Below are 27,498 nucleotides of genomic sequence, written 5' to 3'. Positions count from 1 at the left end.
TACGTGCCTACACTCAAGGAGTCTAACCTGTAGATGCACTTCATGGAAACAGCATCTCTTCAAATATTTAATGCTCAGACCAAAAAGAAAATCTCCATTTTCAAAATTCCAAATTCCTTTTGTTTCTCAGATCCGTGCTGCCCCGTAGCCACTGCCCACCCATGGCTACTGAGCAACTGAGAGGCTGGGTGCCACACGTTTAAATAATAATATTCTGGGGACTGGGGCTGTACAATTTTATCACAAGAACTTCCCGTTTCTTTTTACTCCTTAAGTGCAGCCAGTAGAAAGGTCAGAACTACACCAGCTCACACCACACGTCCATGGACAGCCTGGGAGGCGGGCCTCAGGCTGTGAGGGCTCGCAGACCAGGGCTCCGCTGAGTGGCCTGCCGCTGAGGGACCTGGGCCCATCTCTTCCATGGACTTGGAAGAAGTATCTGCTTTCCAGGTTCTAAGAGGACTCAGAGAGTAGTCCCTGTGAAGCCACCCTGGCCCAGCGCCTGGTACCTAGTGACTACGCAGACCTGCTAACCACTCCTTCCCAGAGCCCCGAAGCCACGTCGTTTCAAGAGCCTCCACCCTGGAACCCCGACCCCTGAGGCCGCTCACCTTCCATCCTCTCCGGGGCTGCCGAGCCTGCTCCGCTGGGGGGGCGCTGCCGAGCCCCCGAGTGGCTGAGGCTGGGGGGCGTCACCCCATACGACGTGAACTGCAGGAGTGCATCCAGGAGCCAGAAGCAGTCTGCAGGGTCAGCAACACACTGCTTAGGAAGTAGACTATTTTAAAGCAGCCTCTACAGGAAAACTAAAGTGAGCCCCGAACAAGGGGGAAATGGGGCGGGAAAAGATCAGGTCCCAGCACGGCCCTGCGTGAGACACTCATGTCATCACGGTCATCGGCTGCCCACAGGGCCTCCTTTCAAGGCCACAGGCTCAGCCAGGCTGGCCCACAGGCTCGGGGCTGCACGAGCTGCCCAGGCACCCCCAGCTCTGGGCCCCTCATGACGAGGATGGGGGGTGGCCCCTACAGGGACAGCAGGACCACAAGGCAGCACGGGAAGAAGAGCTGCTTGAGAACGGGGGGCCTGCCGAAGAGGGGAGAGTAGAGCTGACCCCAGTCAGCGCCCGCAGGCTGTCCTGGAGGAGGGGAGAGCCTAGATCTCAGGCGAGGGCAGAGCCAGGACCACCACGTACGTCCGGAGAAGTGGGCTCAAGGTCAGTGCAAGTGCAGTCTAGTGGTCTGGGCTGCCCTGAGTCGGTGGCCCCAGCCACAGAGTAGGAAGACAGTTCTCCTGGGGACGTCACTGCAAGGCCTATGCCAGGCTGTGCTCAACAACCCCCTCGTGGGGCCAAGTGGATGGACTTTCCTCTCAGGAGACCAAGGAGCTGCACTGGCTAAACCTGGATCACTGCCCCCACCAGCTTCTCCCCACGGCTGCCACGTCCCCCAGAACCAGCACGGACAGAAGAGGCCCACAGAAAGGAGAGGGGATGGCAGGAGGCGCCTGTCCCCCAACAGAGCCCGAGTCAAGTGCTCACGGCCCTGAAAGCTCCTCCAGGTGGCCACAGGGAGTGTGGGACAGGACAGGCCCCCGACCACTGACAGGGCCAATAAAGACGCTTCCCAAGACCTCAGGTCTGCAACAACAGTCTGTACAGAAACAAAACATTCATCTTCTTTCAACTGTAACTTTAACCTTCACTTTTGATTTTTATTAAAAAAAAAAAAAAAAACGAACAATATTCTAATGCTTTATGTGAAATGCTAGGAACACATAACCACTTAACATTCACATCACAGAGAGGGCGCAGGGAGAGAGACAGGGGGAGAGGTGCACCCTAGGCAGGAGGTCAGCTACGCTCAAGCCACCTTGCCCCTTCCCATGAAGCCTGGTCACCACCTGCCCATGAGGACACGCCTTTCCCCGCCGTCCTGCCCCCGAAGACTAGGTTCTGGTTCTGGTCTTGTCGTCTCCCCCCAGCAGAGATGGAACACTCGCACCCATCCACCCCTCCTTTACAAAGCAAGAGAAAGAAAAGTCTGTGTCCAAGCTCATCCTTCAAGTGTGAAGGACTCATCAAGAGATGCTGGAAAAGAGGGGTGCTAAGGACTAGGTGCCCCCTCTCTGCCACCCCCTCACGCCCAACAATGATACCACACACCCCTCACAACAGCCAAAACTCCCAGGTCTGGCATGAGGGCCAAGTGCCGGGCCCGCAGGAAAGGGGTGGTCAGATGTGAGAGTGGGCCTGCAGAGTAGTGCCAGGGACACAGACGCCAGAGAGGGAGTCGGAGAGGGCAAAGACAGGTAAACGGCCTCCCACCCACACATGGTGGGTCTGCCATCCGCCAGCCTCTGGAAGGCCACGAAGTTTTGTTTTGCTTATTAAACACGTCTGGCCCAAGATACCTATCGAAACATCCCAAGCAGCCTCTACCTGTTCACCAGCACCTCCTGGGGGCCTGTTCGGGGACCAGGGCAGAAAGTGGGAACGTCATGGCCACTGAGCCCACCCGCTCAGCTGCACCACCGCTCACCCTTCTGCCGGTGACTGTCGTCCAAGCAGTTGGAGTCTCCATACAGCACGACACGGCCGCCGCCCTCAGCTGGGAGCTGGTACAGCCCCAAAATGGGGACGTTTTCAACCACCACCGTTTCCTGCTTCAAGACCTCCAGTCCTGAAACAACACAACAAAACAGGAGTGAGAACTTCCGTGGGGAAATGAAGCACTTCCCAGCTGCCCCTTAACTTAACATTTAGTCCACATGACAAAACAGAGAAAAAAAAAAAGAAAAATCACACCAAGATCTAACATGCAGTCACAACAGTGCACTTTTAGGAGAAGAAAACAATGTATAAAGTGCCACTAATTTGGGTTGTAGCGAAATTCGCATATGTATATCCCCATAATCCTCCTTTTCCATTTTTACTTAAAGTGGTGATACATGGTATTCACAGTCCTAAAGGCATCACTTCTCTCTTTTCATCCCCCAAGCACAAATTTTCGTCCCTTCTTCTTATGCTGAAAGGCTATGTCTTCAGACTACACGCACACAAGCGGCAGTGCCCCTCAACACACAGGTACCTATGCACACAGCTATACACGCTGATGCCCAGGCTTCATGTTTAGTAACAAAAGCTACGACAATGACACTCATCTTTAGAACACATGCCCACGTATTTCTGATTTAAGGTATCTGTTACATGAGCCTCACAAACAGTACAAATGCTCCAACAGCAGAGCCTCTCGCCTCTGCCCAAACCAACGACAATTCACATCAACTGAACCAAGACGACACTGCACAGACACCACAGCAGCTGCTGCCAGTGACAGCAGCCCATAGCACAGTCTCGGCCCTGAAGCAAACGCAGCCACACACTGAGATGACGCAAGTCTGCATCCAGCGTCTACCACGCCGGTCACTCTAAAACATGTGGCTACAGGAACGCAGAGCTTCCTATTCTCTGCGTATAAGCCCCAGGAACCCTGCGGAAGGAAAACAGGCTTTTCTTTGTCAGAGGGAGAGAAGGGCAGTGAAACATACGAGGCAGGGAAAGTGCACACAGCACTGCAGCCTGGCCTCGGGCTTTGACAGTTTTGTCTCTGACAGCAAGGTCCTTTTTGATCCAGCATAACACGGTTTTTAAATTCCTATTTGTACCCGCAAGATTATTCAAGCAACTTAAAGCCTGTTTGGAAATAAAAAGCCCTTTAAAAAGGATTCCAAAGTAATTAATCTTTATTTTCAGACTAGCAGAACACCAAAGTAAAGTATGCACCCTTAACCTACTTCCTCTCCCCCCAGAATGAAGAGCTACCAGACAGCAAGAGGCTAACAAGGAGTCCACGGCCTTCACCTGGGACCTGGGGGCGGAGGTGGTGTCTAGAAGCGACACGGCCTGGTGAACAATGGAGCTCAGAAAGAATCACTAAGCCTGTGCCAGGGGACTGGGAAGACAGGATCATACACGTGCTTAAAAGTTAAAACATAATCTTATGAACACAGAACTACTCATTGACTGACTTTTCCTTGACTGGATGGAAGGAGCCCCTTCCAGACAACAAAGAAGTAAATTTCACCTTGCAAGTGCAAACACATGAGTGAGAAACCCTGACTTGTCATTCTCTATTAATGAAACTGTCCCTGACTTCAACTACAGAAAATGACAAACATCACAATGAAGGGGGCCTGCCATTCTGAAACACGAGAGAAACATCAACCTGCATGAGGAGATGGACCCAGTCTGCAAGTGTCCATCACGCGGCCATGCAATAACCTCGTAGGGGAGAGATGCGCGGTGCGAACCCTGGCCCAGGAGCGCAGGGCTGCAGGACGACCACCCTGGGCAGGATGGGGGGGGTGGCGCCTGCAGGAAGGGCAGAGGCACCCAGGCTCCCCGGCTCCCCTGCACCCGGTCCGCTCTGTGAGCCAAGCACGGTCACAGCACCAACGCTGGGGACACAGCATGGCTGATCTTCCAGGGTTAGAAAAGAGCAACTAAAAGCAAAGACCATTCCTCCCTTCTAATTCTTCAGAGAATTTTAGGAGATGACTTTGTATTACAATATTCTTTACCTTCACGTAGTTAAGACATTCAAAACAGTCAACATTTCTCTAAAATTTTAGTCATCTGGCAATCACAGAGTAGAACAATTCATAAATAGTAACAAAAATTTCAAGCAACTTTGAAGGTAGTTTAAAAAATACAGAAAAACCCCTTACCAGTACCCTCTTCTATATGAAAGTCAACTTACTTTGCAGCGCTCACTACCCACATATTCTAATTATCAGCAAGAGATGGTTGAACCTTCCTAGGTACCTCCAGAACCATCACACAGACGTCTTACCTGAAGTACCATACACACGCTGTGATGAATTTTTTAAAAATCCAAACTGCTAATGGAGAATGGATTTCTTTTCTGGTGATGAAAATGTTCTGGGACTAGGTGGTGGTGATGACTGCACAATTTGTGAATATACGAAAAAAGTGACTGAACTGTGGACTTTAAAAGAGCGAATATTATGGCAGGTGCCCGCATGCATGCTAAGTCGTTTTAGTGGTGTCCAACTCTTTGGGACCCCATGGACTGTAACCCGCCAGGCTCCTCTGTCCATGGTGTTCTCCAGGCAAGAAAACTAGAGTGGGTTGCCATGCCCTCCTCCATATGGTAGGTGATTTACATGTAATAAAACTGTGATTAAAAATTAAAAAGAAAGAAAAAGAGAAACCAGAAAGTATATGGATAGCATATTCTGTACCTTGGTCCTTAAATGTCTGTGTTATCACGATGCCATCTTCTGGAAATTTAGCAATGCTGCACCCCGACGCGTAATACACTAGAATAAACAGCCGTTCAGTTAGAATCTGGAAACACTGAAGGCATTCAGCAGCAGCTGCTTATTTACCTGGATGCACGCTTTAAACATTATGTATTTACTAAAACCATTTCTAATCTTAAGAGAGGAGCTACTATTATTGCCTGATCACACAAACTACAAGTAATAATCTCAAAATTCAAGCTAAATTATGCTATTAATCTAAGGTTTCTGGGCAGATTAAAGAAATTGGAGCTGTCAGACTTGGGACAACCTAAGTCAGAAAGAGCAGTTAGTGATAATAATGCTCAAGATGCTGTTTCAGAAACTAGTCACCAGAACGAAGGGGGACAGTGGGGTACTTGTTAAGTGAGGTATGCAACGTTATTTCATAAATAGAATTTCATAAATCATGAGGGACCTGGGCAGTGTTCCTTATTTGGGAATATATAGAACACAAAGAACCAAAACTAGGAATGCTGACAGGAGGTATTGCATCTTACAAATCTGGACAAAGACTAGGGGAGCACCCAGAATTGCAGGTGTCTGTGCAGACACTGCACAGCTCTCTCCACAGGTCTTGCATATTTAGGTGACAGCATGTTATTTTCTCTCGCTCTGAAACTCAAGACTTCAAAGTCGCACAGCATCTGCTAGCCCACCTCTGGGAACGATGAGACCTACTAAAAAGCAAACACAAAACCTTACTGTCATGGTTCGCCAAGGTAAAGTCCCCTTCGTACAGGCCATCGCTGAACGCCATGTTCCAGACTGAGAGCAGCTCGTTCAGGGCTGGGACGTTGGCTCCTCCGGTGTCCGGCATCCACCACTGCCTATGACAGGGACAGGGCCTTCGTGAGGCACTTGAGGCATCCCATAAACCCATCATATCTTGTGAGAAAATCGATTTCTCCCACCAGAGGCCACTCCATCCACACTAGGCTTCACCTAAAATTAACTGTCCGGGTTTGAGTAACAGCACAATGTAAATGCTCCAACCAGTGTACAGAATAAACCGAAGCTCAATTTATTTCATGAAATGCACCACATTCAACATAAACACACTGCATATACAGCCTAGACCTTGAGAGGGTCAGTGAAGGAAGAAGGAAGCTTACGAAGTTCAAGTCACAGACTCTGAAGAAAAACCATGTATCATAAGGATGAGACATTCATAATACACTGGAAATTTGTCATCCATAACCAATCTACTGCAAGGCTTCTTTAAATAACCGTTCTTTTGGTGCATTTAAACATATACAGTAAACGAGAGATGGAAGAACAGAAAAGAATAAACAGAAAATTAAGGCTCCAATGTCTTAAGATCAACAAAAACAATGAACCCTTTCAACTAGAACTTGGTTCAATGAGCAGCTGACTTTCAAGAACATCTCTGCCAAAGGAGAGCTTGCCCTAACCAGGTGTCTGAACCTGCCTGATGGCCAGAAAGGTCATCACTCTAGGTCTCTGCTGGGTGGGATTTAATTCCTATAAAGTCAAATTTCTTATCCAAATACCAATTAGTGTCAGTACCTCGTGTTTTCATCATAAAACTTGACTTTCCTCATCACGGATGTGTTGTACCAGTCACTGAAGACAATGAGTGAGAGGCCGTTGTCCACGTCCCTCCGCAGCTTGGCCACCTCCTCCGGGAAGTACTCCTCCTCACTGTCCACCATAAGCAGCGTTCCTGAGGGACAGGGGCGAGAACGGCCAGCTCACCATTCCAGACATGTGGTTTACACCCACCTCATATCTCCAGTTACCGGCTTCTAATATTTTGTCCTGTATCCCTATTCCATGTCAGAAGGGGGTGTAAAAGAAAGGATCAGGGTCCGAAAGCGTGGACACTGGCCAGCTGTGGCCTGTTTCACTGGTGATGACCTACATGAGGATGTTTCACTTACTCAAAAAGAAGCAAAATTCTGTGCTAGAATTTCTTTTGATTAAAAAAAAAAAAAATCAACAACTTATTGACCAGAAACGTATTAATACGTATTTTGTTACTTGAACATTACCAAACAAAATGTTCCAATTTTCACTTACATAACAAATCATAGGCCACAGGCGTTACTTTCTGCAAAAATCACCCAGTCAATAATGTTGACGCTAATATAACGAAACTGTACCGATGTCCTTGTCCCCAGTGATCCTGAGAGTTTCACATTTCAGCTGAATGTCAGGAGCACAGACCCTAGCCTGCCTCCACCCGTCCCCAGCCAAGCAGGGCAGCCTGCCAGCACCTCGCATCGCTCACCGTACTGATTAGCATCAAAACACGTGAAGGGGGACCCAAGGACTTCGACGAAGTAGCCCATGCTCCTCAGGTGCTGGTACATGTCCCTGAAGTTGGTGTGGATGTGGTCACCGTTCCTGAAACAGAGGAAGCCCAGCACTAGCCCTCCCAGTCCTTCCACGGATTGAAGGCCACATGGCCGCGGGGTTCACTTCCAAAGGAGCAGCTTCACCGCCCAGACGGCTGGTCCACTGGCATGAAAGCCAGCCTTTCAGACCAGCTTGCCCTGGGCTGCATATAAAGTAGTGATAACAGGAATTACCCGCATAGCACAGACATGAAGAAGGGAAAATGAGAAGATATAGCCAGACATGTTTCATAAAGTGCGCCAAAGCATCACTTTAGTGGTGGCACAGATGTAAAAGGCCAGCAAGCAGCCAGCTGTGCTGCACAAACTCAGCATGGGCATGCAGAGGTGCTGGCAGGGAACCGCGGTGGCCACACAGGCAGCCTTACATGCCTGCCACGGGTCACCTTCCCTCCCACCCCAGCCTGGCCGGGGAAGGACAGGGCAGGGTTTGTGGGCTCACCAGTCCAGAGGGTCGTTCTTCATCCTCAGGTTGTCCCGGGGGAAATAGCCAGGCGGGTAGCGCAGGTTGTGGTACTGGTCCCAGAGGACGCGCTTGCTCCGGGGAGGGGCGGGGATGATCTTCACCTTGATCGGCAGTTTCACTGTGGACGTCTGTTCTGCACCACTGTTTGACTGAAGGAAGAGAAAAATTCTGAAACACCCCTTCTGCTCAGAAGAAACGTTTTATGCCAGAAACGTGGCAGCAAACAGCCCACAGCCTCTTCACCGTGTAGGCAGTGCCCCCAGGTGCTCGCCAGCCAGGACCCACATGGCCGGCGTCTCACACCCGAGTGCCCGGCGCTCGGCCCACGCCCACCTTCCCAGCAGCCCCCCAGGCACACGTACGTCCACCTCTGCCGGGGAAGCCACGGTGACCATGACGTGCCCCTGCGCGATGCCTTCCCAGGAGGCAGCCTTCTTGGTGACAGAGATGGAAATGGCCAGGTAGCCGGACCAGGGCCATAGCACTGAGGAGTAAGAGAAAGCGACCTCGATGTTGTCTCCGTGCTGCGGTAAGTAGGGCTGCCACTCGGGCTGCAGGAGGAAGAGGCAGAGGCCCGGGTGAGAAGCTCGGTTCCCAACTCACCCACGTCGGTGTCTGAGAAACACTCCAGTAAACAGGCGAAGTGAAATGTACACAGACACGGAGCAGCCTGTAACCAAGGCCGCCCGGGCAGGGTCTGGACCATCACCCACTAGAAAAGCCTAGAGACACTATTTTTGACAAAACACTTATTTTGACAAACTCTAGTTTTAAAGAAAAATTTCCTCCCCTCCAAGCTTTAACAAAGGAAGGGGTGGGGACAACACACATGGTTTGATAAAGAACTTGTTTCTGACAGATAATTAACATAAAAGAAATGCTCACGTGTGGGGTTGGATCTCAGCTGTGTGCTTAAAGAACCAAACTACTTATAAGGAATAAAATAATAAAAAAGACATGGATGTAAATTGTGACCAATCAGATTCCAAGGCCAGTGATTGGGCAGGCAGGGGGCCCAGAAGCCCCAGAAAGAGCTGGCCACGCTGTGAGGGAGACCACCCACCAGGCTCTCCAGGCTTGAGGAAGAAGGGAAGCCTGAAAGGGGAGACAGACAGTAGCTCTCACAATGAACCAGTACTTCAAGCGAACTCCCTCACAAGCCAGAGAACAGTAATATACTTCCCAGGAGAGTAAGCATATTAAAAAAAAAAAAACCTGTGAAAAAGAAGAAAAATATTCATGGGAAACAACATCAGAGACAATGAGAAAGGACAGGGATTTTGAATAAGTTATTTTGAGACTGCTGGTTAACAACCGAGAAAAAAATGAACTCTCATCCATCTCTTATAACACACATCAGACTGACTCAATACAGATGAAAACATTAAATATTTAACAAGCATAAAAGAAAAGTGAGTTGAAAATAAAACTGAAATTTTCTTATGTTTCTGGAGAGATGAGTATCTAGTTTTTGAAACAGAAGTAATCATAAAAGATGAAAATAACAACTACATGAAAAAGTGAAACTTTTACCAAACCACTCCCTTACCCCAAATTTTTAAGCCACTTCTAATATTAGAGGGACAAAAAACCAGTACTTTGGGCAATCTTTCAGCATGACACACAATATTGGTGTGAAGATGACAAGGACAACCTAGACTCTAATGAAAAATGGGTCAAGAAATGAAAAGCTAATTCACACAAGAGAAACATAATCAGAAACAAACATGCAGATCCCCACCTTATCAATAACCAAAAAAGTACACATTGAACAAGGTACCCGCTATCCCCTGTAGATTTAAAGTTATAAGAGGAACCACATAAAAACAAAAGGTTCACCAACTGACAACGTGGGGTCTATCCACACAATAAGGCATGAAAAGGAGTGAAGCACTGACACACCTGCAGGGCGGAGGAGCCTCTTTTAAAGACACTGCACTCAGCGAAAGAGGCCACTCACAAAGACCATGAGATGTATGATGCGGTTCCTAGGAACCGTCCAGAAAAGGTAACTCCATGGAGACAAAGTGGATTAGGAGCTGTCAGGGTCTGAGGCGGAGGCAATGGGAAGTGTTAACAAGGGTCTCTCCTTCAAGTGATGAAAATGTTCCAGAATTACACAGTATGAGACTTACATAACTACTTGTGAATATAGTAATAACCACAGAAATGCACAATTTAAAAGGGCAGCATTAAAAAAAAAAAAAAAAGGGCAGCATTTCATGGCATGTGAATTTTATCTCCGTTTTTTAAAATTTCATGCAATGGGGAAAAAAGAATGTACCACCAGACACCCTCACTCTGTACCCCATCAGTGGCAGCCTCAGGTGATGGACCTCTTCTGGAAACCACCTGGTATTATGTCCCAAGAGCCACAGTAACACTCCTGTCCTCTTACTTGGAATTCTAACCCAGGGAAATTATGTTAAGAATATAATTCAGAACAAAAGAAAACCAAATATACAAAGATATTCTGTGAGGTGTTTACAGGTGAAACCACCTTGTTCAAGTAAGAATAGTAAGCAAACTATGACTTAGCAGTTCCACGTAATATTAAACCATTAACATTAGCGCTTATATACAATAAAATTTTTAAATGCTTTAATGTGAGAACTGAAAAAACAAAAAAAAGACTAAATTTTTGCCTACCCACACAAAGATAACTAAAAATACCCTTTTCAGATAAGGGATAGAAAAGATTCTTTTTTTTTTTTTTCCCCCTCCCAGGCAACTGACTTTCATTAATCTCACAAAATCAAAAGAAACGTACTTTCTGGGGATTTCCCTATCAGCCTGAAGGTGCCTGATCTCATCTGATCTCGGAAGCTAAGCAGGGTTGGGCCTGGTTAGTACTTGGATGGGAGACCACCTGGGAATACCGGGTGCTGTAGGCTTTGGAGAAGGCAATGGCACTCCACTCCATGGAAAATCCCATGGATGGAGGAGCCTGGTAGGCTGCAGTCCATGGGGTCGCTGAGAGTCGGACATGACTGAGCGACTTCACTTTCACTTTTCACTTTCATGCATTGGAGGAGGAAATGGCAACCCACTCCAGTGTTCTTGCCTGGAGAATCCCAGGGACGGGGGAGCCTGGTGGGCTGACGTCTATGGGGTCGCACAGAGTCGGACACGACTGAAGTGACTCAGCAGCCAGTGGTTAAGACTGTGCTTCCACTGCAGGGAGCTTCCCCTCAACCCATGGTCAGAAAACTAAGACCCTACATGATACACTGTGGCCAAAAAGTAACAAAAAGAAGAAAAAAAAAAAGTACTTTCTGTGATAGCTTCCTGAAAAGTGAATTTCCGCCATCAAGACATTCTGCACCAATCCTGGTGGCCCAGTGGTTAACAATCTGCCTGCCAGCACAGGGAACACAGGTTCCAATCCTGGTCTGGGGAGTTTCCGTGTGCCTCAGGGTAACTAGGCCCGCGTGCCACAACTACTGAAGCCTGCACGCACTGGAGCCCGCGCTCTGCAACGAGAGGAGCCACCGCAATGAGAAGCCTGCACGCTGCAACCAGAGAGCAGCCCCTGCTGGCGGTAGCTAGAGAAAGCCTGCGCACAGCAACAAAGACTGAGTACAGCCAGAAATAAATAAATAAATAAGAAAGAAGTCAAATAAAGGACTCAGAAATGAAATAAAGCAAGGATGAAATAGTGTTGATAGGCACTGAATCAATTTAAATACACTTAAACAACTACAGTAATTTGTTACAAAATATGACTTGAATTTTTTTTTTAATAGTGGTTCTGTTCATGTCTGAGGCTAAAACCATTTTCTGTTCTTTTTCCCTATCCTTTATTGTTGTGATAATGTTTATATAGTAAGTGTAAAACAGATTATAAAAACAAAACTTAAATAAAGACCATACCTTCTAAATACAAAAGCCCATGTGTACTCATTAAACAATAAAATAATTACAAGTGGGCCTTTAATTATCAGTGATTAACTGTTAAGATGAAGACTCAAATGCAATTAGCTGATTCAAGAACCAAACTCAAGATACCAAGTACAAGCATAGCAAATTGGTCTCATCACTGTATCTCTGACTTATCTGTAAAGGCCTCAGGAGAGAACAAACCACTGCTTCCCATCCCCAGCCGTGGACAGGAGGAAGTCTGGGCCACATCTAGGTCCCCGCCAGCCGGAGGGCAGTCTCACCTTGTCCACGATCCTCCCCGTGACTCCCATGCCGTTGAGGATGGTGACGTTGACGATAGTCGGCATGCCCCCATAGTAGATAGGCTGGGAGCAGTAGGGCCACATGTAAGGACACTCGGTCAGGTCGATGTAGCTGGGGCTCAAACTGAAACAGACAGGACAGTGTTGCAGCAGACAGAGTCGGAAACGGCAGTGACGCGACACAACCGCAGGAAAGCGTCGTCAGGGCGGGCCTGAGCCTCAGCCCGGGTCCGGGAACCTGGCCTCACAGCACTCCCTGCGGCGAGGAGGCCTCCAAGCCAGCCGGCCTCGCCCGCGGCACAGTGGCGTGCGTGGGCATCACCTCTGCCCCACGAGCCTGGAGCCTGCAGCTGGCGAAGAACAAGTGCATGAGCGGCCCCAGGACAGACCTGGACTCAGTCTCAAGTCACGGGGCAAAGATGGCCTTTTTAATAACTGGACCTGGAATAAATGGGTGGCCATTTGGTAAAAGATAGAATCAGATTCACAACTCACACCGTACATACTGGAGTAAACCCCAAATGGAACAGAGTCTCAAGTAAATAAAAGAAAGCAAACAAGTAGAAGAAAACGGGTGAGTCTCTCCTTTACCTCAGGGCATGCGCCTCAAAATCCAGGGGCAAAAACAACAACGGACAAACTAACACAGCAGTTAAAACAAAAAAGACTGCATGGCCAGAAACACTTTTATGACAAAAGGCAGCTGACAAACTGGAAGAAATACCTGCAGCAAAGAGTTACTTGCCCTAATATGTAAACAACACTTAAACCAAGGAACGAACACCCCAGAAAAAGAAAAATGGGTGAAAGAAATGAACAAACACTTCACAAGAAAGATACAGAAAAAGTTCTTACCTACAGACAGTGTTTAAACTCACTCACAACCTGAGAACTGCAAATAAAAGCAACCCTGACACAACTTCCCATGTGTCAGACAGGCACGAAGTGCAGCTCTGGGCAGACAGGCCAGAGGTGCCCCTGGGCACCCTCTGCTCACAGCCTGGACCCAGCGACCCTGCTTCTAGGAATCTTCCCTGCAGACACACCTCCAACAAAACTAGGACACATAGACACAAGCAGCTTAAAATGACAGAACGCTGAAAACATTTTAAATGCCCGTATATAGACGTGTACTTGAATACGCAAAGCTATCCACACTAGGCAGCTATAAAAAAGGAGACGCGAGATCTCTGTGAATGGATACAAAGTGATTTCCAAGATACCTTTACATGAAAAAAGTACAAAATAGTATTTACAATAATGTATCCTTCATGTAACAAAAGAGATATATAAGAAGACAGATATGTATCTGCTCATTTGTGAAAACAGAAATTTAATAAGGATAAATCAAAAACACCCGGCCTTGTTACCTGTGGGGGCGGAGGGGCGGGGAGCAGAACAGAGGGATGGGGGGACCACACCTGGCCAGGCGCACTCTGTGCAGCTCAGACCTTAGAGTCACCGTCCTTTCACAATGCAATACGTAACCAGCTGAAACCAACCAGAATGTAGTGGGAATCCAAAAAGAAATACGCATACTAACCAATGAACTCAACTATACTGCAAATAAAAGGCAAAATCAGACTGCCAGGGCCTGGTGGGGAAGAAAAGAACAGAACTGAGGCCACTGACAATGTGATTACGTTCTGTAAGTCTAAAAAGAACTGCCCACAACCGCCATCCTCTGGGGAGTAAACTCGTGTTCACCAGGGTACAAGTTACAGCTCTAAAACTTTCCACGTGTGCGTCCTAGGACCGAGTCAACAGAGACACGGTGAAGAGCGACAGCCAGGCTGCCTGCTGCTGGAGAAGGACAACCAGCGAGAAGACTCTGAGGGCCGCGGTGGGACGGGAGACAGGTGGCATCACACAGAGAGAAGGCACAGGAGTGTGCATGCGGACACTCGCCAGCTCGGTCTGCAGGAAGGGCCCAGAAACAAGCAGAAGCACAGGCGCCAAGAGCACACCTGGAGCCAGGTGTCCATTTCTAAACCCCACTCTCCAACTGAAGGACCAGGGCTGCTTGGACAAAGAACTGATACCCACAATGGGCACAGAAATGCTGCCAGTGGACAACGATAGAGACACGCTGAAAAGACACAGGAGCCAAACGGAAGGAACTCCAGAGAGCCAGATCTGGGACGACAGGAGCAATGAAATAAACAAAGACATTAGTGGATTATAGTCAAGAGTGAAACGAGGATCTCTGTCCATGCTGATGTAACTGAAATAATAAACAAGAGAAGAGGACAGCGCTTCCTTACAGCAGAATTTCAGTTAATAAATGCACAAAGAATGAGAGAAGCAGAAAATCGCCAGGGGCAATCTCTATATAAGAACCATTACAGGAAAGAACCATCTAAGGATACTAAACGTAGTGACGGAAGGTACGGTAAGAAACAAGATCATCTTCAAGCGTGCACCCGTAAGACACTTCGCAGTCACAGAGAGACAGAGAGCCCCTGCAGTGGACACCTGGCACCGCCTCTCCTGCTGCCCAGCCCTGGACACTCTACCACAACTGTGTCAGGGACCGAGCACAGCGGGCACCAGAGCTGGCCCGCCCTGGGGACTCAGCCTCCTCTAACAGGGACCTTGATTCAGGGATTCTCCGGGATGAGGATAGATTTCAGACCTGTGCTGGCGTGAGGGTCCTCTCCCCACTTCTCCCGCCTCCTCCCCCAGGAGATCTCTTGGCGCCCGCTTCCTGGAGGGTCCAGCCTGACACATCACCTAAACCTCAGGATGCAGGCAAGCACCGCCAAGAACAAAAGGGCACTGAGCCAATGAGCCCAGCTGGAGAAAACCAGGGACACGTGGCAACTAACCGCAACGCCGATGCTGGCCTGGATCCTGGACCAGGCTGAGGACAGGGTGGGGAGAATCTGGGCGAAATCCAAACACAGCCTGCAGGTTAGCAGATGGTAATGCATCACTATTAACTGCTAGGCTACGTGGCGTGTGCGATGGTTACGTAAGATGCCAACATCGGAAAAGCCAGGGCAGGGCTGGAGTCCTGATGTACGATATATAAGAACGTCCATATGATTATTGCAAATTTCTCTAAGTTTAAGGTTACTTCAAAAAAAAGTTTTACTAAGTAAAAAAAAAAGCAGGAATTCATTACTCTAAATCACTGACATTACAAACGGCAGGATGTAGGGAAGTGGGGAGCAGTCCTGGTGTCCCAGCAGAAGCAGCAGCACGAAGCTCCCCAAGGCCCCCAAGCCTCGTTGGTGGGGTGGGTTCTGTTTTGAGGCAAACAGCCTGTGCTGAGAAAGCCCAGGAAGAGGAGAAAGGCGGGAACACCAACCTGGCCTGGGGCTTATAGCTGTTGAGGATCTGATAGGCTCGGAGGAGATCCAGCTTGCCGTGGCCTTGCTCAAACATGTTGACACCGGGAAGCCGCCGGGCGGACGCGATCAGGGCCTGCTTCATGCTGGCTGGGTTCACCAGTTCACGTTTCTGGACTGTGCTGGGGGGAGAACCACGTATTTGCTCATCTGCTCTTAGCAAAAGAAAGAAAACCAGACGATCCCTAACCCGTAGTAGTGCAATCACACAACCTCCAACCTTGCTCTGTATCTAATGGGATCTTCAGTAAAACTCGTGTAAGACAAAGGCAAATATGCTCATTTCTGCTCCTGTCTCGGGACTGACCACTTACCTCCTTCCAAGTGGCTGTGAGAACACGGACTCTGGGCTCACACTAACTGACCAGGAAAACATATTTTCCTACTAACTCAATACAGCTGACCTCAGAGGCTGCAGGTAGGAGTTACAGGTTCCTGACAGGTGGACGCAGCCTGGCTGGGAGAAGGGGAGGGTGGAGGTGGGTCCAGCAGGCACTCGCTGCTGCGTGGCCTAGAGGCATGGCCAGGAGGGAAGCCCACTGCCAGCAGGCCTGTTCTGTCTGGAGACCTGCGTGGGGTGCGCCACCCTGGTGGGGCGGGCCTGGTGGGGGCTCATCGTCAGAACACAGCTGGACTCAGGCAGCAGTGCCCAGACGCTCTGGCTTGCTTTAGAACACCAGCATTAACACATGTGCGTTTGTGTGCCTACATGCTATTAATTCAAGTAAACTCTGACTGCCTAAGTGCAGAGAAGAGACCTTTAGTAAACAGTAACGAAAATTCTCTCTCCACAGTTGCTAAGTATTTTTCTTCGAGGATGGCTGCTCTTGGAGTGTTACTGTGTTTTTTGCTAACAGGTCTAGATGGGAATCTGACTTCAGGAGATGTGAGGAGAATAAAGTAGAACTTTTGGCAAAAACAAGAACTGCTCACAGCTCAGCCCAAAGTGGATGCCCTGCCCCTCCTGCTGACAGAGCAAGACCAGGCCGCAGCTCCAGCTGCTCCCAGGGCTCTAAGGCCTGTGCTTCCCTGTGGCCTGGCATCTGCACGAGCTGCTTCTCACACTAGAAAGCACTGCTGACCCCCCAGAGGTGCTATCCCTGCTGCAGGGAGGAGGAAAGCGAAGCGGTCCTCCCCACTGAAAGCGTCATCCTCAGAGAGGCTGTGAGGCTGGGAACGGAAGGCACCGAGGACTCGCCTCCCGCCCCTGACGGCAGGAGACCAGACAGCACCCCCCCCCCCGCCGCCCCGGCAACGCCCACAAGGACTGTCGAGACACAGACTCCTGGCTGCTCTGCAGACACGGGCCGAGGCCCCGCAACAAGCTGGCCAGTCCCAGGAGTCAGTTCCTGGCCTGCTGCCGCCTACCCCTCCCAACCAAGCGACACTCACCTTACCAGCAAGGTGACAGCACCAGCCACCACCGGGGAAGCCACACTGGTCCCCGAGAGGGCCCGGCACCCCCCTTTCACGCCCGAGCCCCGCACTCCAGCACCGTAGGTGACAATGTCGGGCTTCACGCGGCCATAGCCTCCAGGCAGCTCCTGTAACAACAGCAGTGTGGTCTTCATCAGGCCCCCACGTGGGCATACAGCCCTGAGCAGTTATGAGTGAATGAAACCAGAAATGCCATCAGCTAAACAGCATAGCCTGAGCATGGTGCTGGTTTTCATCTGAAATTCACTGCAATTCAGAAGAAGCTTAAATGATCTTACAGAAAATAAAATTATTTTTGATGTGTTTTTATAATGACCAGCATAATGCAATGCTCTACAGCATTTAGAAAATGAATATCTAAAATTTTGCTAACATGCAAGACTGGAAACTGATTTATAGACAACTTAAAAATTAGAAATATGTTAGAAAAATCAGCAAGTTAAAATTAAAAATTAGGAAAAAAAAAAGACACATTTTCTTAATAAGGTAAAAAGTTACATATGACTGACATTTCAATCTATCACCAGAAGGGAAAGAATGACTTAGAACGGTCAGTGTAGCCATACAAGTAGCCTAGGATAAGATTTTAACTGAGTACTCTCTTAAGCGTCCCTGAAACTGGGGGAAATGAGAATTCCATTGGCACTTATGTTCTGGAAGAAAGGACACATGTAAAGTGAAAACTCCTTCCTGGCCGCCACACATGAATGGCCCCTGGCCCTGCACGCATGGGACACTGAGCAAAGATGTCTTCACCTGCAGCTTCGCACATTATTTGGGAACATTTCTCAAAATGCCATTAAAACACCTGCCTCAATAAAGACCCAGGACACAGCAGGTGGGTGAGAAGACCAGGAGGACAGCGGGTACAGGTCAGGGTGCCCGGCTGCCATCCAAGGAAGCATCTGCTCGGACGGAAGGGTGAGCCAGACGCATAATTACAGCTCATGGAAGTACACACACATGCATGTGCGCACACACACACTCCAGCAGGAAAAGAGCCCCGCCTACCCAGGTGGTCATTCCCCGCGAGGAGAAGCGGGCAATGTTGTCCTCAAAGTCGATGCCGCCCACTCCGATGACATCCATCTGGTCAGCAGGGTTGTTCAGAGTCCTGCATCGGGCAAAAACACAAGGGAAGAGGACCACTTTAAATGAAAGATTCAAGTCAGGGCGAAGTCTGAGTCTGCAGCAGGTGCTCCTGTGACACGACATGTGGCTGTGGCCCTGGCCCGCGCACCGCCACCTCTGCCGGCTCGGTCTCCTCACACCTGGGCGCCCTCTCCTCTCCTTCCTTCCTGCCCTGTCGGCTTCCCACCCTCCCGCCCCAGGCTCACGTCTCCCTCTACTGCCAGGCGTGAAGGAACACGCCCTCTGAGCTTCACAGGACCAGTCACCGTCACAGCATCACCTATGTACGCGCCCTCGCATCACCTCCCAACTGCTGCAAGTGCGTCCTCCTGCCTCCCCAGCTTGAGTCCAGATCCAGCAGAAGGAACTACAGCCACAGACGTGTCCCTGCCACCGTCAGAAACAAAGCTCTCAACTGGTCTTGGGTAGCTGTCCCCTCCCTCACGGCAACCATGGGGGCCACTCATCTCTCAGCAACCTGCGCTCCTCAGGGAGATGACACAGATGCACCAGGGAAGACCGTGCAATTCTCCCCAGCACCTCAAGGGCACTAGATCGACAAAGAAATGATGGTGAAGGGGGGAATGACACAATCGCTTACACTATGGAGTCAAGGTGGAAGTCAAGACGAAGCTGAACTTTTTGAAAGTATAAGACCACCAGTTATGGAGCTTTGTCTATTTCAGCTCCACCACCAGTAAATGAACTCCGGAACCACAACTGGCTGCATGCAGCTGAAATGACATCAGCAGGATTCAACTGTTTTAACCCATGGAGTCGATCCTGGCACCGCCTCCTAGATCACCCACCACCAACACACTACCAGTCTGGTCGTACAAAGGCACCACAGTGATTTTTCAGTTGGCTGACAGTCAAAGTTTACAAATTTCCGTGACATCAGAGAGCAGAGATTAGAACAGAAATCACTGGCAGAACTTCCCACTGAAGCTAGTACCAAAGATTGCCACCTTCCTGCCCTCCCTCTCCCTGCAAACCCCACACTTTGTGAGCGTTAAACCCTTAACATACAGAGGAAAGCATTGACAAAGCTCTGCTGGCGCTGAAAAGGGGGACGTGCAGCGTAGACTCCCAGGCACTATGAAGTCCAAGTGTCAAGGGGGCCACACCCCAGAGAGCTCCGGGAAGGGGTACCCGCGGGGACAGATCAGGCAGTGCCAGGCCTACAATACACAGCTCGGCTTCTTAGTGCATTACGGTCACCCGACCTGCCCTACCCAATGCCAGCAATAAGCCACACCTACTCAGGCTGTGCCCTGGTGAGCAGGTACCACCCTTGGCCCGCCCACCAGCTGGTGGACTCTGGATCCCGTGAGGCTCCGTGGGCAGACACCGGGGCCGCCTCTCCTGGGATCCTTGCTAACACACTGAGCATGAGTAGGTCTCTGATTAGAGGCTCCCACATGTGACTGCCCACAGGAATACAAGGATTTCAGAAGAGTGACCAGCATGTGCAGAGCAGTCAGGATGGCATGTGGAAGAGCTGGTATGAACGGAAAGGCAAGCCAAGGGTGTGGGGGCAGCAGAGGCAGTGAGCAGCAAGAGCAGGTGACAGCGACAGAAACATGGGGTCCCCAGGGAGACCCAGGGAGGAGCCGGACTTGGGGGAGATGTGCACAGGAGAGTGAGCAGTGAGGCCACAGCTGTGGAGCTCTGCCTGGGCCGGACCAGGCCCCTCATCCAACTTCCTAAGAAAGGTGTTACTGGGACACAGCCACGCCCCTTGCCTACACACACCCACACCACCTTCACACTATCAGGGTAGGTGAGCAAGTGCAACAAACACCATGTGGCCCACAGAGACTCCACTGCTTACTGCCTGCTGCTTTCACAGAAAGCCTGCCGACTCCAGGCTAGACTACAGAAGACCCTGAAACCCAAGGAGAAGCTGAGATCTGACCAGGCAGTAACAATCCACCGCAGATCCTTAGTTAGGGAAACTGCCTGACTGCATTTTAACAACAGAAACACAGAAAGAGGAAGAGAAAGGAACAGCTACCACTCACAGAGGCTCAGTGTTCATGGTGCTTTCCCTTGGATGTCTCATTTCATCCTCCAGCCACCACCCTGAGGAAGGTCTCGCGCCCTCTGGAGCCACATGGGGTGGCCAGGCCTCAGGAAAGCAAAGGTCCCTCAGCCTAAGGACAGTCAGACCTGCCTGGCTCCATCCCACATCACCCATGCAGGGAAGGGAGAGCTGGGGAGACTGAAGGCAGGAGAATGGGCTGGAAACCGACAATAACCTGGGGCTGCTGAGCTGTGGATGGCTGGCCTTGAGCAGGGACATCAGAACTGGGGGAGGGGTAAATGGAGAAGCATGAGAAAGAGAAGACAAGAGCGCCTAATGAGAGATGGCTAAGTAACTGGTGTCTGTCACAGCAGAACTCAGTTGGGGACATGTTTATGCCACTCACGCTCATGAGTCACAACCTGGACCCCCACAAGGAGAGTGGGATCGATGACGGAACTGAGGCTGGAACCATGACCTGGAGAGTCATTAATTTCATGGAGTTCAGCCTAAGCCTCCGCCCTGGACAGTTTCGCACGTGCTGTCAGGGCTCCCGAGGCCTGCTCCATGCAGCCACACAGCCAGGACGCCACGCACGCAAGCTTTGCGGGCATGAGCATACAGCCGTGCCAGCGGCTCTCCTGGACCGGGGCACGCGGGGGCAGGACTGAGCGTTCGGTGCTTCCCCTGCATCACCGCAAACCCCCTGACACAACACTGAACTGCACCCATCCCGGGACATTACTAGAGACACTAGCTACAGAATAAAACTCGGAGCTGTAAGCAGAAAGGAAATTCGGATCTCTAACAGATACCGCCTGTGAACCAGTGACTAATGTCCCGGATCTCCAGTCACTCTGAAGTGACCTGATTCACCACACAACTGGGCACAAAGGGACCTGGCTATGACACTGCTCTCTGGCCCCTCCGATCTGATCTGATCCTTCCCGTCTGTGTCTGTCATGCCAGCCTGCACTTTGTCCTGTTAAGTTTCGTTGTATCCGCATCTTTTCCTAAAAAGGCAGGCGTCTCATCTCACCTACCTGCTCACCCTGTGCCCTGTGCACAGTGGGCCTCAAGAAATACTGTGGAGCCCACTTATTTCTGGTAGATTTACTCTCCTGACTGCTTGCAGGAGTAAAAAGAGTAGAATAAAAACATTAGGCCTCCAAATTGCTATTTCCAGTAAAGGTGAAAAAAAAAAATTAAACAGAAACAAGACTGTCCTTGAGTCACAACTGCTGCAGTATGTGGGTACCTGAGACTCATTACTGAGTCTTTTTTGTATGTATTGAAAAGTTCCACAACACAAAGTTTTAGATAGATACAAACAGGTACAGAAAAATACAGAGACAGACAACAATGCTGCAGTTATTTCAAGGAAAAAGATACCTCTAAGGTTATTCCTATCAGAGATACTTACCCATAAAGAGGCCCGTCATTGCCAATGGCAGAAACCATGATGACATTGTTAGCTGTTAATTCCCACACCTACAAAATTAGCAAGCATTTACTTATGAAAGGACATCACTTTTAGACAATCAACGTATAACTGTCCAAAAACAACTTTCAAAAACAGAACTAAAGCATAAGAGATCCCCTGGAAGTGCAACATCGGGCCAGGACAGACATGGTACGTCTGGCAGCCAGTGTGTCAAGAAGAGAGAGTCCAGGACACAGGTCCCTGCGGCACACAGCAGACCTGGGCTTTCCTGACACGCCCAGAGAAGACGGGCCCCGTGCTCAGGTGAGAGGCACCAACACGGCGCCGTGACCTGCTGCCCACAAAAGTCTCTACAGCTCACGCCCTCAGAGCTGTCCCCACGTGGCTGACAGAGCCACCAGCATGCCAGACACCAAGCAAAGTGGGGAGCGGGAGAGCAGGAGCCACCACCCAACCAGCACGGGCCCCTGCAGAGACAGGTCCAACCTTGTCGACGAAGGGATGGTCCATGAAGTCGGGGCCGCCAATGCTCAGGTTCAGTACGTCAATCTTCTTCAGGATGGCGTAGTTGAAGGCGTCCAGGAACCAGGACGTGTAGGAGACCTGGCCGTGTGAAAACAGTGCTTAGGTGTTGCAGGGGAAGTCTCCAAATACCAGACTGCCAGTGGCATGAAGTAGTCACGTGAACTTCAGAAAGAGGTCCCAAGAACCACAAAGGCTCTACCGTGTACACCACTACACCCAGAGCCTCCGCTCCTCGGGCCTGGACACCGGGAGGGCGGGGTCCCAGGTCCTGTCCCGCCGGGTCTCACGTCCAGCACCTTCCTGACCTTACAGCCCGCCCGCCCGCCCAGGGGAGACCCCAAACTTCTAGTTGCCGCTCTTGCAGAAGGACGTGTCCTGAGACACATCTATTCAGTTAAGTGTTTCCAAACAGTTTAACGTATTTGTTTAATATTCTTTATTCCTAAATAGACTGAATGTCATTTCGCAGAATTATTTCTCTGATAGTTATTATTTCTCTCAGCTTCCTCACAGAAGTTAAATTACTTCATGTACCACCATTCAGGTGCTTTATAAGATACAAAATTAAATAGAGTAGAAAATAATAGACTGAAAACAATGGAGTAAAGTGCTGGAGGGAATAAAGACTTCCAATCCAGAATTTGATACTCAGTTAAAATAGTTTTTTGAGAATAAAGATGAAATAAAGATATTTTCAGATAAACTAGAGCTGAGAGAAATCATAGCTAACAGACTGCATTACAAGCAATACTAAAGGCATCTCTTCATGCTGAAAGGAAATTATACGATGTGGAAACTTAGACCCACAGGTAAAAATAAAGAGCACTACAAATTAAAAGCGTGAATGAACACAAAACGTTAAAAACAGTGGAAAGAGAATATGATTCAGAATTATGCTTTTTAAAGGCTTTTTTTAAAAAAAATACAGTTATACTTGCTTGAATATGCAAAAGAAAGTCTAGAAGGAGAGGATATAAGAAAAAAAGAAAACATCACATGGGGGACTTGGGGAAGTGAGGTAAAAACCTGCGGGATGGGAGGGTTGGGAGAATTATCCCTGTGTGCCCTGGATATTTGTGAATTATGTATTACCTGGGCAAAAATTAGACTTTAACAATAAATAACTAACCAGGACTCTCCCTCTTTCCAGTAACGTTTCCAAATGCAGAGCAAGGGAGCAAGCATCTAAATCCTCCTGACCCAACATGATGCTGGGTGCTGGGCACACAGCGACCCTAGTCCAGCAAAGCAGCAGCAACACAGACGTGGATTAGTCTCAAGTACAAGTGTGCCTGAGGCGTGGTGGACAGGAGAAACGGGAGGTCAAGGAACCCCCCTGGAGCAGGGTCTTTGGTGTTCTGGCGAGGCTAGTGAAGGGGGTGGCGGGAGGAGGGCAAAGTCACATGCGGGGCCGGGAGATGCTCAGCATCACGGATGTGCATTGCCTTTAAACCAGCACTTCTCTTCTGAGTTTCGACTTTTCACATTTTAAAACCAATTCTTTTAAGTTTTAGGGGCCCTCAAAACACATACCTGGTTGTTGGTAAAGACTCTGAAAATATGAAGTTCTGCATCGGGAGCAAATCCCTGGCACTCTCTCATGCTGGCTATCACACCTGCCACGAACGTGCCATGGCCCAACCCTGCTGTCCGAAAGGAAAAATCATGAAGCATGGCTGATAACGTGGGCCATCCATTCAAACAGACTCGTTCTCCAAGTCCAAGACAGAGTCCCCAGTGCCTCTCCAGGGCCTCCACTCAGAGCCTGCACCTCACCAGCCCCACCTCGGGGGCCAACAGCTTCTGCTCCCCCGCAACAGCAAGGATTCCTCCCACCAGGCAACCCCTCTCCTCAGTCACCTCCCAACCTCCTCTGAGATAGTTAGAAAAGCTTCTGCCAAAGGCACAAAGCAACTTGGGTTTGTCTGAATAACTGTCGTATACAGACTATTTAATCATTTACACAGGAAAACCCCCTCAGCTGATAAAAGGGAGGATGGGAGCGACCAGAAACGCCCCTCAGGCCCCCGGCCACCCACCGTCGTCCAGCGTTCGCTCATTGGTCCAGTTGGTTCTCTCCTTCACGTTTTTGAAGTGGGGGTGCTTCTCACTTAGCCCAGTGTCAAACACGGCAACCCTTACATTAGTGCCTTATTCCAAGAAGAGAGCAGAATCGTGTTCAGAAAAACCACTGTTCTGGATTTTTGTCTATAAAATACATTCCTCGTTGGTACCCACACAGAACACCAGGGGACCCAGAGGCAAAGCCTGCCCACAGAATGCCCACAGTAGGGAAATGCCCGGGGCCTGGCTGGGCTGAGGCCAGAGAGAGGGACAGCTGAGGATGGCCAACACCAGCTGCTAAGTAAGACCCACGGACACACAGGAAGTCCTTCTGGCCATCCCTCAACTGTCACCCGCACCCGGGCGTGAAACCACCTCCCCCAAATCCTCCACTGATGATGGACTGTCCTCTTCAGGCCATTTTCTCCAGGCTCCATTCCCCTTAGAGGGGCCCTGGGGGTAGTGCAGAGCTCACTCATAGGAGCGGGGGGCGGCTCCTCCTTCTGACAAGGACTCAGTGCTGTTCACTCATGACAACAACTCTGCAGATACGAGCTTTCACCCACATGCAGGGAAAACCACACTTAAAGGAAAACCACTATACCACACACTTTCCTACAATAACAAGTCTATTTCCGATACTGGCCAAAAGGTATGTGCACAATGTGAAATATGATTGATACTGTCAGATCAAGAAATTCTAGAAAATATGTAAGAAAAAAATACAAGATACTCATATTATTTAAAAGCTAACAGGAGTAAGCCTTGATATGTAAATGTCTTTCCAGTAAGAGAATTGTTTACATATCAATACTAAACATTAAACAATCAATTTACAATGAAACAACCATCAAAGTATATTGTTTCCTTTTTTAAAATGCACACACAATACTAGAAAATAGCTAGTGTGGGGGAAATAAAAAATGCTTTTCTGATGATTAGAGAATTTCTGTTTTGTGAAGCTATAAACCAAGAGGAAATCATCATTTAATAAAATGTCAGTCTCCCGAGTGTTGAGTCTGAGCAGGGGTAAGGTCTCTGGGTCTCTAAGCCAAGGAAAAATGGAAAGACACCAAGACAAACTGTGACGTATCAGGGGCCAGAGACATGAGTTGATGTTTAGGATCCAAAGTTCCACATCAGTGAAAACAGGAATTTTCTGCCATGATTAATCAGTAAGAAAAAACATTTGATTGGCTGAGTTCCATTTGCTAAGAAACAGTCTTTAATATTGTTTCCTGTTCTGAAACAAAAGATCACCATCTTGACAATCACTCAGCCATACTGCACACAGGCCACTGCATGGGAGGATGTGCTCAAATCAAGGTGACATCTCTGGATCTGACTTCCTTCCCTGGGAAATGACAGAACTCCACTGGACTGCCAGTCAGCCCTGGCGTGGGCAGCAAGTACTGTGCCTGCTCACGTGCAACAACAGGAAAGAACATGCCCTGACTACCTCAGAAACAGTAAGACACAGTAAGTGAGCAGGACTGGACAAATATAGGAGCTGTCACCCATACGTAGGACAAAGGGACAGCTGAGTGCGTCCAGCTCAACCTGCAGAAGGACAGATGCATGAGGTGGCACAGCCTCAGCTACGGGTGCTGGAGAGGGAGGAGGCCTGCCCAGCCCCCACGCCCACCTGTGTAGCCCATCTGCCACAGCACGTCAGCCTGCAGCGTCTGGGCGACCTGGCGCGGGATAGCCCTGAGCAGCCGCCGACTCGAGTGTCTCCCAGTGGCGTGCCAGAAGCCGGAGCCCAGGGAGAGGCTGGCCCTGCGCAGGGGCCGTGAGGACTGCCACTTCTGGCTCCAGCGGGTCTCGTTACAGGGCGAGCCGGGCTCTGCTGCAGGCAAGGAGAGAGAGCAGATCTCAGGATGTGTACCGTCAGGGGATACTCCTTCCACCGGTGCAGTGACCCCCTCCTGAAATCCCCGTGCAGGAGAGTGACACTCTCTCCCCTCTGCCAGGAGGAACTTCTCAACCCTTACATTCACAGGACATTATTTAGCCACCACATTCTTCCCAAACAGTTCTTTACCTGGAATCTTCTAACCAATAAGAGGGAGGGAACAACTGATAAAATGATTATTTCTAAAGAGATAAAGTCAGTTTTGATACTGAAATTGAAGAAATGCTTGGTATTTCACCAACCACTTATTCTCAATGAACCAGAAAGGGGGTGGGGGGGAGGGCAGAGTGCAAGAAAACGTGCACTAAGCAACGGCGCAGCTTCTCCGTTCACCGCGTGATCTCAGACAGGAAGGACCCTGTGATCCCCGGACACCTCGCTGCGACCTTGTCCTACTGTGACCTGTTCCACGTCCTCAGCACGAGTATCTACGAGGACATCGCCCTTCAAAAAACAAAACACCTACACAGGACTCAGGGAGAACTGCTGGGGGTGACGTTTTACATCTTGATGTTGTTGGTGGGCACCTGACTGCACTTTTATCAAGACCTGCCAGACTGGGCACTAAAAGCATGAATTCACCATCTGTAAGCACTTGTTCTTTAATGGAAGAAAAAAGTAGAAATATCACAAGGGTGTCCCTTTACCTTTCAAAAACCATGCTATAAAGAAGAAAAAAACATATTTCAAACCCTTCTCTACAGGACCATCTGTAATACTACTGAAGTTCTGTTTCTAAAGGAAGTTATTATCTCTCTCTTTCCGGTCTCACCAGGCTACACCCATGAAAATACAAGGACCTGGAGAAATACACAGTTGCGTCAGTTCCATTAAGTGACTATTTGCACACTGCAACTGAGACGATTCTGCACTGACCCTCCCATATTGACTCCGTGCCTTCAGTCAACAGCCGGGGAACTGACAGAAGGACAATATTCAGACCAAGGAGGGTCTGCCAGGCTCTCGCTCCAGCAGACCACACTACACCCGGAGGGCTGAACTCGGTTCTGGCTTTACTCGTTAGGAGCAATTTAGAGAAAACGGGACATATTTGCAAGCAAGCCATTAAAAGGGTAAGACCAGGTTATATGAGTAGCTCCTGAAGGAACTGGTATCTATTATCCCAGAGACAAGTAACAGACAGGGACACCAAGCTGTCCTCGAAACGCCTCACAGTGCTGTCTCATGGAAATCAGGTCAGCTCTGTCTTACAGCCCACCGAGACCAGGGGTGGGATCCAGAGTGTG

General features: G+C 49.4%; 1 protein-coding gene and 1 pseudogene across 2 annotated transcripts in view; one reads left to right on the top strand and one right to left on the bottom strand.

The window, feature by feature from the left end:
- The window catches only part of MBTPS1 (membrane bound transcription factor peptidase, site 1), a 44,868-nt gene that overhangs the window by 5,139 nt on the left and 12,231 nt on the right, over positions 1-27,498 (bottom strand). The window contains exons 4-20 of one of the 2 annotated variants that reach the window (XM_070388642.1): positions 25,982-26,185; positions 24,312-24,422; positions 23,806-23,915; positions 22,234-22,350; positions 21,727-21,794; positions 18,158-18,260; positions 17,102-17,253; positions 15,670-15,831; positions 12,336-12,480; positions 8,535-8,723; positions 8,149-8,321; positions 7,580-7,695; positions 6,856-7,012; positions 6,031-6,155; positions 5,266-5,343; positions 2,541-2,681; positions 612-743 (exon numbers count right to left, since the gene is read on the bottom strand). In XM_070388642.1, coding sequence (XP_070244743.1) covers positions 612-743; positions 2,541-2,681; positions 5,266-5,343; positions 6,031-6,155; positions 6,856-7,012; positions 7,580-7,695; positions 8,149-8,321; positions 8,535-8,723; positions 12,336-12,480; positions 15,670-15,831; positions 17,102-17,253; positions 18,158-18,260; positions 21,727-21,794; positions 22,234-22,350; positions 23,806-23,915; positions 24,312-24,422; positions 25,982-26,185 — 2,283 coding nt within the window. The remainder of the gene's footprint in view (positions 1-611; positions 744-2,540; positions 2,682-5,265; positions 5,344-6,030; positions 6,156-6,855; positions 7,013-7,579; positions 7,696-8,148; positions 8,322-8,534; positions 8,724-12,335; positions 12,481-15,669; positions 15,832-17,101; positions 17,254-18,157; positions 18,261-21,726; positions 21,795-22,233; positions 22,351-23,805; positions 23,916-24,311; positions 24,423-25,981; positions 26,186-27,498) is intronic. The other variant, XM_070388644.1, reaches the window with a different exon arrangement.
- On the top strand, positions 10,948-11,066 carry LOC138991860 (5S ribosomal RNA; annotated as a pseudogene).

Source organism: Bos mutus, chromosome 18 (genome assembly GCF_027580195.1).
Source record: "Bos mutus isolate GX-2022 chromosome 18, NWIPB_WYAK_1.1, whole genome shotgun sequence".
NCBI classification, from domain to species: Eukaryota; Metazoa; Chordata; class Mammalia; order Artiodactyla; family Bovidae; genus Bos; species Bos mutus.
This window is presented reverse-complemented; position numbering and strand designations above follow the sequence as displayed.